The sequence below is a fragment of the Prunus avium genome, chromosome 8 (assembly GCF_965620075.1).
Source record: "Prunus avium chromosome 8, drPruAviu1.hap1.1, whole genome shotgun sequence".
Classification (NCBI taxonomy): Eukaryota; Viridiplantae; Streptophyta; class Magnoliopsida; order Rosales; family Rosaceae; genus Prunus; species Prunus avium.
Window position 1 is genome coordinate 33,556,363 of NC_142291.1, and position 12,843 is coordinate 33,569,205.

Sequence of the window (12,843 nt, forward strand, 5' to 3'; positions counted from 1 at the left end):
TCACAGTACGGATGTCTGCACCTGAATCTTGAATAGGCATATGTATACACATATATGTGACTGGTTTGAAAGGAAAATTAACCAGTCCAAGAATGGTGACCCATGATTGAATGAAGAGACTAGAAAGAAAAAGGCGAAACAGAAAGCAGAATCAAGGCAAAAAGGAAGTGGGGCTATCAAGGTCCTTATAATCTATGGCAAAACTGTGTATGTATTTCGTTTGAGAATATTTTCTAAATCTTCTTATAGATACCCCGACTCATCAACTTCAAAATTGTCCCAAATTCTCAAGAACTGAACTTTGAGCTAAGCACGAATATCTTTTTCTTTTGGGTGGTAAGAGTTGCTCTCATGGCATATAATTGGCCTAAAGATCTTTTCCCTGAAAAAACTTAGCCTTCTACTTAAAGTAAGTAAAGCATGCCCTCACAATTAGAATCCATCACTTCCAGTACTTGTTATAAAGAGATTGTGGCATCAATTTCTGCATAACAAAACAATTAGAATTTTGTTTGGTCAACAGCTGTTTATTTATGATATAGAGAGATTGTGGCAGCAGATAATCTTTGAATTTTTGTTTCCTGAGTCTCTTGATTCTTTTGCTTTAAACTTTGTTCTGGAACTGATTCTGTTCCCACTTTCATCAGCCCACAAGAATTCATGAACCTCTCCTTCTCACCCTTCATTAAATACACCAACACCCCAACCTACCATTTTTCAGGGTGTCAACAGATTGTAATTCTTTTGCAAATTAATCCATCCTTCATCCTTCTGTTCAAGTTCTTACTCAAAACCAGGAAGCTTCATCTTTGAAACTGCTTCAATGGCCTTAAAGAGAATATTGAAGGAGCTCAAGGACTTGCAGAGAGATCCACCAACTTCGTGCAGTGCAGGTAAAAGAACTGAAAAAAGATGGCTTATTGCTTGGAAAATGGATATATATATATAATTTCTTATGGTGTTTTCCCTTTTTGCAGGTCCTGTGGCTGAGGACATGTTCCATTGGCAAGCAACAATCATTGGTCCAAATGATAGTCCCTTTTCAGGGGGTGTGTTCCTTGTAACCATCCATTTTCCACCTGATTATCCTTTCAAACCTCCAAAGGTATATACAACAAATCTATCACCAAATTCTGTTAACAATCTTGCATCATTTTGCCATACAAATATATTCTGATGCTTTGCTGTGGGATACAATAAATAAATCTTTTGCAGGTTACCTTCAAGACCAAAGTGTTCCATCCAAATATAAACAGCAATGGCAACATCTGTTTGGACATTCTCAAGGAGCAATGGAGTCCAGCACTCACCATATCCAAGGTGACACAATGAGTTTTAGGTGGCATTAGACCTTAACACACATGAAACTTATACCATCACTTAGGTCGACACATTTTATGTGTTCTGAGTCAAGAAATTCAAAATGGGATAGCCTTAATTGACCTTACAAGTTACATGAAGGAGTTACATGTGAACGGGTCTTATGGATAGGGTCGGGTGGGTTGTATTACAGAATTTGGAATGAAAAAATAATTCCCACATGGGCTATAGCCCAGGTTAGTCAGTAAATAGATTTGTCTATGTTCTGAACTCTCTTTAGACCTTATTTATTTACAAAATTAAAAAACTTTCGAATGATATGTCATATCAGTTCATTAAAAAACATAGTTAGTGTCTCTAATATTATTGTTTTTGTGACATGCAGGTTTTACTGTCGATTTGTTCACTTCTAACCGACCCGAACCCTGATGACCCTCTTGTTCCGGAAATTGCTCATATGTGCAAGACTGACAAAGTCAAATATGAGTCAACAGCTCGGAGCTGGACCCAGAAGTATGCCATGTGCTAATTAATTAATTAAGACCCTAATTAATCTTGTTTAAAAATATATATATATTTCCAGCTTCTCTATTACTATAACTTGTCTTATATATATATATTGAATTGAGGCCCCCAAATTGTAATTTGAGCTCCTTTGCTTGATAATGAATATTATGGCTGCCAAGTTTTTGAAGCTACACTTCAACATTACTGTTGTTTTCTTGCTTGGAAGAATTTTCATAATTATGATTGAACTTTTATGTTTAATTTAATCACATGTTGATTTTCATTGGTGAGACTCGAACGTGTTTTTTGGGTCATAAGCAAAGCCCATTGGACCCGTTGCAATAGTTGGGCTTCGGCCCAAATAAAAGCCCATTGAAAGAAATATACCCACAGAAATGGGCCCATTTTGCTTATGAGCTTAGTCTTAATAATAGTTAATCTTAATCAATATATAATTCTCCGTCATTATCCATTCGGTTAGGAATCAAAGTCGTCATTCTTCTTTTGCAAATCGCTTTCTCACTTACCAATGAATCTCAGAGGGCCACCAGAGGCCATAATATATAGGTTTTTCCAATATAATTCTAGTTCAATCAATACTCATATCATATGTAACAACTATATAGAATATAAATAATAATGTTACAAGCAATGCATATTAATATAAAACCTGCATTGATTAATGCATGCATGAAGTCCCATTATTTTCCACGAAATTCAATTGAATCATATTCAAAATAAAAATGAAATGATGTCATTCATGCCAAAACGAAGAGTTTGATTATGTGCAAGCGTACGTGTTTATCATTTTCGTGATTAACTGTTCGTTCGTTGGGATGCATTGTTGATATTATTATTACAGAAAAGAAGGTTAGTAGGGTTTATATATCGTCTTGACCTACCATATATTCTCCTAACAAATAGTTTCTTTGCATGGCTCCAAAAAATGGTGATGGAGCACCATGGTCCATTTGGAAGAGCAGTTAGCTCCCTTTGTTTAGACCAATAAAACGTCGGTGGAAAGTGGAAACCCTTCTTAATTTCTTAATTACGAGCTTAAATATTGTATTTGTGTAATTAAATTTAGCAAAAAGATTAATTGTATTTTATTGTAACGTACGTATTACGTGATTGGTTATTATGATAGCATCGTGACACATCTTCCATCCAAAGTGTTAAACATGAAATTTGGTCCAAAAAGAAAGAAAAGTTGATTCTATAATTGTTGATTCGACGGATTGCACATAGTTCCATGTGTTGCCCTACCATCCTTTTGTGGGTAGATTCTGAAAAGATGTGGGGGACACGTGGATGAAGCAGACATCGGAACAATCAAATTAGCAGAAAGAAAAAAAAAGCATCCACACGAAATACTTTGAAATGCAGGTGGCATTTTAGAAACAAGAACAAAGAAGAGAGAATATAGCTTAGAAGACCTATGAATTTTTCCAATCCACGGTCCACGCTACTCTAATTCCATTCAAACACGGAATAAAACTTTTCCTGTCAAAATATTGACTAATTTCTTGTTTTTTTATATATTTTTTCTTTCGGCTAAGGCTCATATCGATTAAATTAAGTGTTCTGAGTGACTATAATGAGCGGAAAAATTAGTTGAAATTAGAATGAGTCAATGATTTGATTTCCTCCATTGAAATTACAACAAGACATAAATCTCAGGTAAAATAGGGAAAAGAAAACGCCTTTTGCTGAGCAATGCAAAACAATTATACTCAACTTATTTAATGAACACTATTATTTTTGACCAGAAAAAAAAGACCAACAATTTGAAAGTTACAATATCATTTTTAATTTTAAGTTGTTTTCGGAAGATGGAGGGTAATATAGGAACAAAAATACCAAATGTAAGTATAAATTAACAAGGGTCAACTGCCTAAAGAAAATAAATAAACAAATAAAAAGTGTTGCCTTTTGCACTTTGCCAGATACTAAAAACCTAAAAGTAGTGTCCAAGTGATTTGAAAGAGCAAACATGCAAAAGCATCATCATATTTTATTTTCACCTGAAAATTTGAGAAATTTCCGAGTAAATGAGATATATATATATATCATATGATATAGGCTAGCTTTAATCTAATGGTTTTTTTTTCCAAAGTTAAAAGTGCTCAAAGTTGCAATCATAGTTGATCAAATTCCCACCCACAATGGTTTTTTGACTAAAAGGAAATACTAGCAGGCATGGCAGACAAACTTATATAAAACAGGATGTCATTGTTTTGTTATATCCGTCAAATTACGCTATATTAAATGAAAAAGTTACAACGCATGGCACATCGGAATTGGTTGAGGATAGCAAAAAAGTGTTATTCCTGTTTCACACAAGTGTTTCTCTAGATATGGACTTAATCAAGTTAGCTAGAGTGGATGTGCTCCTTATTCCGCATCTGAATTCGAATTCCCCTTCACGTAATAAAAATAATATTGAGATTCATCTTGTAATTTCATAATACCAGCTACTTTCAATTCTACAGAGTCTTAATCTAAAAAACAGACCACTAATTAATTAAATCTCAAAAAGACTATTGCGTTTAAGTCATAGACATAACCAAAGCTAATTTAGAATTTATTAGGAACAAACCCAATAATTAAATCTTCAAAATAAATACGTCAATAATTTTCCTCCAACAGTAACATGATAACATCCTCCAAAATGTTTGATGCGACTGCCATATTAAACCCAATAATTAGTCCTTTTTTTTTTTTGGTTGAAATTTTTTCTTTGCTCAGCAGTCGTTTATTTACTTTATTTGTGTCAATTAATTAATTATCTTTTTTCTTGGTCAATAATTAATTAATTAATTATGATTAGTTGAATTTAAATAATAAGTGGTACGGCAACGGCCGTCTACAGCCTCCTGTTTTCGTTAATCCGGAAAAACTGGTTGAAGCCCGCATGTCCTCTTTTGTCGCATTTCTGGGATTTCCCGCGAAAACTGCTGCTTTTTAACGGCCTCAAATAAGCTCTTCAATTTCTACTTTCACTTTAAACAAGAACCAAAGCCAAACCAGAAATCAAAACAAATAAAAAAAAATAAAAAACCCCCAAAAAAGAGAAGGGCTTTGTCCACTTTTGGCGGGAATTCACTCTCTCGCCGACACAATTCCCAAAACCCAGCATTTTTTTTGTTCTTGTTTTCTTTTTTCAAAATTTTTGTTTTTGTTTTTTAAAAGCACCCATTTGCTTATCTAAGCTTTTTTTGTCAGCTTAGCACTTTATTTTGTTAATAATTGTTTTGAATTCTGGGTGTTGAATTTAGTTGCAGTAGGTAGGCTGCTGATGCTACTTGGGGGCTTTGGTTTTTAAAACAACATGTTGGGATTTAGCCACGAGTGGGTACAAGATTTTTTAGGTACGTGTTATTTTGTCTGGTCGCATTTATCTTCTTCTTGATTCTGCTTTCTTTTCATGGTTTTCTTCCCTTTTTATTTTTTTATTTTTTATATATATGAAAGGACTTTAATTTTCAAATGGGATTTGTTAGAATCTTGTAAATCTGCAATATTTTAATGGGATTTTATGTGTTGATGGGCACCATTTATATCCACAAGTGGCAGCTCCAAAAATGTTATGTTGTAATGGGGCATTGGTTTTTTTTATTTCTTCTGGGCTGAGTTACCATGGTGGCTTTTTTTTGTTGTTGCAGGGGTTGAAATGTTAAATTCAAGAAGTGGGACGTTTGAAAGCCAGAAAACGTTTATAGAAATTTTGAGATTGTGATAGAGAGAGAAAGAGAGGGAGAGAGAGATTTTATCAGAGGCATAAACATAAGAACACAATGATACTTGAGGAGGTGTTCAAGGATCTTATAAAGAAGAAGAAGAAGAAGAAGAAGAAGAAGAATGTTGTGTTGGTTGGGATTCCAATTGATAGCCAGAGCAGAGAGCTGCTCGGCTGGGCTCTGGTGAAAGTCGCTGAACCGGGAGATTGCGTCATTGCAGTTCATGTCTGTCGAAGTTCTGGTAATGCCTGCAGATATAGTTTCATTTGCATATGTGTTCCTTTGTTATACTCGTAAATAAAATGTTATGTTTCTGTCAATCTGAATTATTGATTAGGTAAATCTTTTTTATACGTGTAGTTCAGATTGAGAGTCCGACAACATAACTTAAATAACATTATGTGTTATGTTAATGTCTACAGATTACGCCTCGAAAGCCAAGACGATATTGGATGGTTACCTAGAGGGTTATGAGGGGCTATGTGATATGAAAAAGGTTCATACTTCTTAATCCTTGTTCATAACTCTTGCACTATTTCATATGTTGCAAAATTTGAGATTGATTATGGACTGTCATACTTAAAATTTCAGGTAGACCTCACCACTCAGGTCTTGACAGGAAGGTCAATCCAAAAAGCTCTAGTTAGAGAGGCAAAGAACCATGCTACTCTGGCCATAGTTGTAGGCACAAGCAAGCCAAACACTCTTGGGTAAGGGAGAGAGTTTGGAACTGAAGAAAAACTCGCATTGGTTTTAATGTATGTGATTCTTTTCTGATTACTCTAAGCAGGATTCATTTGCAGGAGTTGGGATTCTACGGCGAAATTCTGTGCTAAGAAATTGCCACCAACCACTGATGTTGTGGCCATCCACAATGGGAAAATTGTGTTCAGAAGGTGCACCAGTAATCAACTACCAGGTTGGTGTTTTAAGTCCAAGAAAATACCCCACCAGTAGGTCTCTCATGAATACTAAATTGTGTTTCGGTTATGGTAGGTCTCACAGGTGACCCAAGGCCAAGTCTTTCTCAGATTGAAAATCTCACTTCTAAAGGAAGCTCATCTGAGTTTGGTGACTTTGAGGAAGATACAGAAACTGTGAAATCATTTTCTGATATGGCTCAGAGCTCCCAAGATAGTTCAAAGCATAGTAGTGAAGACTTGAAGAACGAACACAAGAGAGTCCCTTGTAGATCAACTTCACTTGGTGCAGGAGAGCATGTGGGTAAGAGCCTTGGCTGGCCCCTACTCCGCAGAGCGACTTCTGCGAATCCACAATTCCCAGCCCCAAGAGACATGTCTGTGGTGCAATGGGTGATGAGCTTACCGGACCGTTCTCCACAGCAGTCTCCTCAATGTTCAACTATCAAAGAAAATCCTTTTGAAAGAGGTATTAGTGACATTGTTGATGAGGTTATCAAGGATAGTTGTTCTGGTTTGGATGAGCTACCAGAAAAGTTAAAGCGTCTCCTGGAAACAAACTCATCTGGTTGCAGATGGTTCAGTCATGAGGTTCTGAAAACTTCCACTTCTCAATTCTCCTCAGGTTTTTAACATATACTTTCTCCTGAGAGTGCCTTTTCTTTAACTTCCCGTCTCTCTATTTAGACTTTTGAGTATCTCTTTATCTAACTTCCTCTTCTTTTAGCAGAAAATCTTATTGGGAAAGGAGGATGCAACCTTGTGTTCAAGGGAACTCTTGCAGATGGCAGGCAAGTGGCAGTAAAGCTTATGAAGTCATCCAAAGAAGCATGGACGGATTTTGCCCATGAAGTTGATATCGTCTCCTCGTTGAAGCACGAACACATTTTGCCTCTGCTTGGTTTCTGCATTGAAGACAATGTTCTAATCTCTGTTTATGATTTCTTGCCTAAAGGAAGCTTAGAGGGAAATTTACATGGTAAAGTTTAACTACTGTAGTCCTCTTTCATTTGCTTGGTAAAAATTGTCATAAACCATGTTGATTTCAAAATGAAAGGTGATGCAGGCAAGAACATAGGCAAATCTGTATTGCCGTGGGAAGTCAGATTTAATGTTGCTGTTGGGATTGCTGAATCTCTCAATTACCTGCACAACGAATGTTCTCCACCGGTTATTCACAGAGATGTCAAGTCTTCAAACATTCTCCTCACCAAAGAGTTTGTACCACAGGTACTGGTTAACCAAATTGTGTTTAAAACATGATCACAACCTTATGACATTGGCTAATTGCTTGCATCTATGTGACAGTTATCTGATTTTGGCCTTGCAATATGGGGACCAACAACAACATCTTTCCTGACTGAATGTGATGTGGTTGGAACATTTGGTTATCTTGCTCCTGAATATTTCATGTATGGAAAGATCAGTGACAAGATTGATGTCTATGCCTTTGGTGTGGTCCTGCTTGAATTATTATCAGGAAGAAAACCAATTGGCTCTGAGACTCCCAAGGAACAAGAAAGCTTGGTCATGTGGGTAAGAGCCACCTCCATATTTTGATTGTTTTTATTTGACTCCTTGTAACTATTTTGGATAAATTACATTGAATTACATCTCAGGCAAAGCCTAAAATAGATAGAGGGGATGTAAAAGACATACTGGATCCAAGTTTGTGTGGAAAGTTTGATGAGGTTCAGGTGCTGAGAATGGTTCATGCAGCAAAACTCTGCATCACACGCTCAGCTCGGCTTCGTCCTAAAATGAGTGCGGTATGAAAATGTCATATTCTTAGTAATATGTAGGCAATAGGTTTCTGTTAGTATTACTGTGAATGAATTCCAAGCTTCATGCTCTTCTTTTCCTCAGATTATGAAGCTCTTGAAAGGGGATTCAGATGTTGAAAAGCAAGTGAACTCTCAATCTTTTGATCTGGAGGATTCAGAAATCCGGGACGATAATGATGATGATGATGAAGTTTATCCAAATTCATGTGCGGCGTCACATTTGGGTCTTGCACTGCTTGATGTCGATCATGATACAACATCATTCAGTAGTGTGGAGCGGAGCAACAGCGTTTCTTGGGAAGAATATTTGAAAGGAAGGTGGAGCAGATCATCAAGCTTTGACTAGCTTCTTTTGTACTCTCTTGAATTCTTTTTCTCTTGTTTTGTAAGTTTGTCACATACTTGGGCAGACATGAAATTAGCATCTGTACAGTATAGGGGAAGAAAAATATGTGCAGCCAATGGTTGGGTGGATTGTAGATGTAAATAAAATCTAGAAGTGATAGTGTGAAAAGGATGGAAATCTGTAGCTTGTTAGCTTGTCAGAAACTCGGTTTTTCAACATAATCACAGAATGAGATGGAATCTCTAGCTTGTGGGAAACTCAGTTTTCAGCATTTGGTTTATCTTGCCAGATGGAGGTGAACATATCTCCTCCACACTGGTATGAATAAAAATAACAGTTTGAAATTGGCTTATAGTGCCAATGATCTACATGGTTCTGCATAAATGGCTTCTGCTCAAATGATCAAAATCGTAAAAATATCAATCTGCAAGTAATTACCACATTAAGGAAAGTCCAATTGTAAAAGAAATCAGATATCTGAATTCCGGGTTAAGCTTACTTCGATCTGATTACATCAAAATAAACCGGCTTACAAAATGGCATGAGTTTCTCACACTCATTCCTAAAATAGCATTGTAAATGGATAGCACAAATGATCATTGATAGCATTAATTTTTTTATTTGTGTCATTCCTGAGTGACACTCCATCATTGAGCCACTGTTGATCTTGATCATTAAATTCACTGCTTAGATTCTCCAAGGGAGGAGGAACCCAATTCAAAACCAACTCTTTAAATCGTGATTCTATCTGCAGAGAACCATTTTGAGAGAAGCTGGGTACAAGAACAGCTTCAGCCTTCTCATCAGCTATAGAAGTTTTCTTAAACTTCTCTTGCACAGCAGTGTCTGTCAGTGTGGGAGTTAAACAAACTGGTTTTCTATATAGCACTTGATCCAGGCATTTTTTCAGTTGAAAAAGACATGGCAAGAGAAGATCAATGTCTGCATGAAGGGAGCAAACCCAACAAGCACAGAAGCTTCCAGAAGAGTCATGATTCCCCTCAAATTTCTTGGGCTTCTTGACCTCTTCAGTGAGATTATCTTTTCTTATTTTACTGTCAGTTGTTTCTTGAACTTTCTTCTCTCCATCAATCTTGTGCCCCTTATCCTGCAGATTTTGCCTTTTCTGCTTAATCTCTACATTTTCCTTTCTCTTCCTCTTCTCTTTCCTCCTCCTCATCTTTTCATTCTTTCCTTCCTTATCAGCCTCCACCTTTCCTCTGTTCAGCTACAGAACACGAGAATAACCAGTATTATAAGAAAATATGAGATCAAAAGTAAAGAAGAATATCAAGCGAAAGAGATGAGACCATGGGATGTAAAAACAAAAATCTAAAATGCCAAATACTATAAGATGAAGCAAAGCAGATAAAAACTATAAGGCTTTGGAGTTTGAAACTGATATCTAAGACCAAGAATTCAACCCTTTTTTTTCTTTTTCTATGCACTATCTTAAATATGTATGCAGAAGACTATATGCACCAAATCCCATGAGAGCATAAATTGCTTGCTTGGTAAACAAACCTTGATCAGTTCTATAAGAGCTTGTCCACCCACACCCTTCCACAAGTAACCTGGTGGAGGGAACGGCATGCACCGATACATTAATTTTGATGTTAAAGACAGTCCATTACCTTTTTTCTTGTGGTCTGTTCAAAGTCTTTAAAAGTTCAATCAGAAACCCATGCTAATATGGCATGGCAATAAAATTGTGACTGAATCGTATTGAAAGTCTGAACCCCACAATTCGTATGAAAGTTGAAAGCCCATTCATGTCATATTACTGAATCCTTGCTCAACATCCAACGATAAGAAGATGAATTGGTTATCATTTTATTTATAATTCATGAAAAAGAGAGTGGGAATCGAACTCTTGCCGTAAGTGTAGTGGAATAAGTGTTCCGCCATTGAAAACGCTCGAAAGAAAGCCAGCCCAAAACAGGAAGACAGGGCTGAAACCAAACAAAAGGGCGGGCCTAAAAGCCCGAGACCCAAAATCTAACATAAAAACCATGATATGTACAAAACAATTGATAATTATTTTTGTAACAAGAACCTGTCTATGTTGGTTTCATATATAAAACAATTTGAAGAAGATGGAAGGTAATGTCGCAACACTCTACATCAACCTAAAGTCAAACAAGCATCATCTCTCTAAAATATTCTTAGCATTTTCATTCCAGCATGAAAGAGAACCTTTTCTCTTTTCTCCCTCAACTTCAATCAAACGAGAGTTTATCATTTCAACTATTATAATATTAAAAAAACAGGATTAACACTGCATTGCATATGACGAACTTCTTTTTTTATTATTTTCGTTTGTGGTAGTACAAAAAAATTGGAAAGTGGTTTTAACAAAATTTCAGTGTTCTTTTAAGAAAACCGCTTCTTTTTTATGAAACTTGGATATATGGGTAAATACTCTTAATCACTTGAGCTATAAACCCTTTGCAATAAAATCGTTTCTAACAAAAGAAGTTGTGAGCAAAAGTATGTTCTATAGAAGCAATTCCAATAGAGTTAAAACCGCAATCAATTGTCAACAGAGTCAAGTTTAGAGGAAAAGGACTTTGACTTGCAGACAAAAAGTCTCAGGTTCGAATCCCCAATGACATCTTATTAATTGTGTGTGAGAGAGAAATCTTCCTCCCCTTCAATTTAGACTATCGCTTGTACTCTAAAAAAAACGGAAATCAGTTTTCTTGGCCTTGTATTGGGCTGCCAGGCCTAAGCAAAAATGTTCTTCTCAGGATTCCTGGTCCCACGTGAGGTCTATAGCCTATAGCAGTGCCATATGCAGTACATCTATCCAATCAACGGCTAGGATCAACATTCACCACAACATATCTTCTCAATCCCCCGTTTGGTAGGCTGGACTGGACTGGTTAGGATTTGGGCTTGAAGTGTTAGACTGGACTGGCTTGGATTGGGCTAGACTTCAAGTCCTATTGAGTTGTTTGGTAGAGCACTAGACTGGATTGGACTTAAGTCCAGTCCATTGTTTGGTACAAGGCCACGCTGGACAACATTGGACTTCAAATTTTTTTTCAAAATTAATTTACTATTTATTAGATTATTTAACATCATAAAAAATTAATTGTTTTTCGGGTTGGAATCATAAAAATTTTAAAAATTAATTAATTAAAAACGCATCAAATTACAGAACCAATATTCATATACGAAAAATTATAGAACCAATACATTCACCGAGATTGGGACTTCAATAAAAATTTAAATTTAAAAAAAAGAAAAAAAAAGAGAGAGATTGGTTCATGAACACACAGAGAAGAAAACTACAATACGAACTGCAACTTAGAAACTTTTTGCTATTGCTTATTTCATTTACTAAATTTTCTGAACAAACAAACAGAACCCATCATCTTTGATAGAAAAAATAAATAAAATATAGAACCCATCATCATAAAGAAAAGGGACAATGAATTACATAACCAATATTTATAAATAAAAAAAACACAAATCTGGGATTCTTTCGTAAAGAAAAGGCGAAAATTCTGATTTGAATTCTTGAAGCCTTTGATCCATGGCTTCTCGTAGGCAGAGAGAGGAAAGGAGACAGGAGACATGAGAAACAAAATTGTAGTCTAGCAAAAAAAAGGTAATTCGAAACAAAATGAAAAGAATTCGGAGAATGAAAGTATCTCAGATATGAAAGACAACATTCAGAAGAAGAAGAAAAAACCCCCAAAAAAACCATAGATCTCGACCTCTAACCCAGAAGAAAGTGATGGCAATCATCAAAACATCTCAATATTTAACATTTAAATAAAAAATTTACAAAGAAATCTGAGATGAGAGATGATAGTTGAGAGGAGAGGAGAGAAGAGAGAATCCAAAAAAAGAATCACAGCTTCATAGATGCATTGAGGAAATAAATCTACCTTCATAATGGCACAAAGAGGTGTTGAAGTCACAGGGAGAACGAAAAGAAGAAAAAGAGACGATGAGAAGGAGGTGCTCTGCGTACGCAGTGAAAGCCGGAGGCGGAGGCTTCGAAACCCATGGTTTCACTTGGGTTTACAAAACCCTCTTTCGCTGGATTGGTATCCTACTTAAAATATGAGTCCTAACCAGTCCCAAAGTGCATTTAGGCTCACCAAACAACAGCTAGGACTATAGTCCAGTCCAGCCCACCAAACAAGCCTACAAGTTTCCACATAACCCTATTGCCTGACGTACGAGATAATTATTCCCCAAATATTTTAATT

At 36.1% G+C, this 12,843-nt stretch overlaps 3 protein-coding genes across 5 annotated transcripts; 2 read left to right on the forward strand and 1 right to left on the reverse strand.

Annotated features, from left to right (window-relative positions):
- The first annotated feature begins 522 nt into the window (after positions 1-522).
- On the forward strand, positions 523-2,026 carry LOC110753758 (ubiquitin-conjugating enzyme E2 28-like). Its single transcript, XM_021954715.2, has 4 exons — positions 523-893; positions 978-1,105; positions 1,216-1,320; positions 1,706-2,026. The coding sequence occupies exons 1-4, from the start codon at positions 824-826 to the stop codon at positions 1,847-1,849; spliced, it is 447 nt and encodes a 148-aa protein (XP_021810407.1). The 5' UTR covers positions 523-823; the 3' UTR covers positions 1,850-2,026.
- A 2,681-nt stretch (positions 2,027-4,707) lies between these two features.
- LOC110753756 (protein kinase STUNTED) lies at positions 4,708-8,983 on the forward strand. 2 transcript variants are annotated; one of them, XM_021954712.2, is made up of 11 exons: positions 4,708-5,198; positions 5,493-5,808; positions 5,990-6,063; positions 6,159-6,277; positions 6,371-6,486; positions 6,564-7,112; positions 7,218-7,466; positions 7,545-7,717; positions 7,796-8,023; positions 8,107-8,256; positions 8,354-8,983. In XM_021954712.2, exons 2-11 carry the CDS (start codon positions 5,625-5,627, stop codon positions 8,615-8,617), a joined length of 2,106 nt encoding a protein of 701 aa, XP_021810404.1. In that variant the 5' UTR covers positions 4,708-5,198; positions 5,493-5,624; the 3' UTR covers positions 8,618-8,983. The 2 variants fall into 2 exon arrangements, with proteins under 2 accessions (XP_021810404.1, XP_021810405.1); XM_021954713.2 differs by having other exon boundaries at positions 7,554-7,717.
- A 75-nt stretch (positions 8,984-9,058) lies between these two features.
- On the reverse strand, positions 9,059-12,741 carry LOC110753730 (uncharacterized). Of its 2 annotated transcripts, none has more exons than XM_021954678.2 (2): positions 12,517-12,741; positions 9,059-9,845 (listed from the first exon to the last, which is right to left on the reverse strand). In XM_021954678.2, exons 1-2 carry the CDS (start codon positions 12,520-12,522, stop codon positions 9,180-9,182), a joined length of 672 nt encoding a protein of 223 aa, XP_021810370.1. In that variant the 5' UTR covers positions 12,523-12,741; the 3' UTR covers positions 9,059-9,179. The 2 variants fall into 2 exon arrangements, with proteins under 2 accessions (XP_021810370.1, XP_021810369.1); XM_021954677.2 differs by lacking the exon at positions 12,517-12,741 and adding an exon at positions 10,142-10,564.
- Between the last annotated feature and the right edge of the window lie 102 nt (positions 12,742-12,843).

What these genes read in the sequence shown, in the direction of transcription:
- LOC110753758 (XM_021954715.2), top strand. Translation starts at nt 824, where the DNA reads ATGGCCTTAAAGAGAATATTGAAGGAGCTCAAGGACTTGCAGAGAGAT. An exon ending in ACCAACTTCGTGCAGTGCAG is followed by an intron (nt 894 to 977) that starts GTAAAAGAACTG and finishes CCCTTTTTGCAG; the next exon opens with GTCCTGTGGCTGAGGACATG. An exon ending in CAGCACTCACCATATCCAAG is followed by an intron (nt 1,321 to 1,705) that starts GTGACACAATGA and finishes TGTGACATGCAG; the next exon opens with GTTTTACTGTCGATTTGTTC.
- LOC110753756 (XM_021954712.2), top strand. Translation starts at nt 5,625, where the DNA reads ATGATACTTGAGGAGGTGTTCAAGGATCTTATAAAGAAGAAGAAGAAG. An exon ending in CTTAGAGGGAAATTTACATG is followed by an intron (nt 7,467 to 7,544) that starts GTAAAGTTTAAC and finishes TCAAAATGAAAG; the next exon opens with GTGATGCAGGCAAGAACATA. An exon ending in TTCGTCCTAAAATGAGTGCG is followed by an intron (nt 8,257 to 8,353) that starts GTATGAAAATGT and finishes TCTTTTCCTCAG; the next exon opens with ATTATGAAGCTCTTGAAAGG.
- LOC110753730 (XM_021954677.2), bottom strand. Translation starts at nt 10,222, where the DNA reads ATGTATCGGTGCATGCCGTTCCCTCCACCAGGTTACTTGTGGAAGGGT. An exon ending in CTCTTATAGAACTGATCAAG is followed by an intron (nt 9,846 to 10,141) that starts GTTTGTTTACCA and finishes CGTGTTCTGTAG; the next exon opens with CTGAACAGAGGAAAGGTGGA.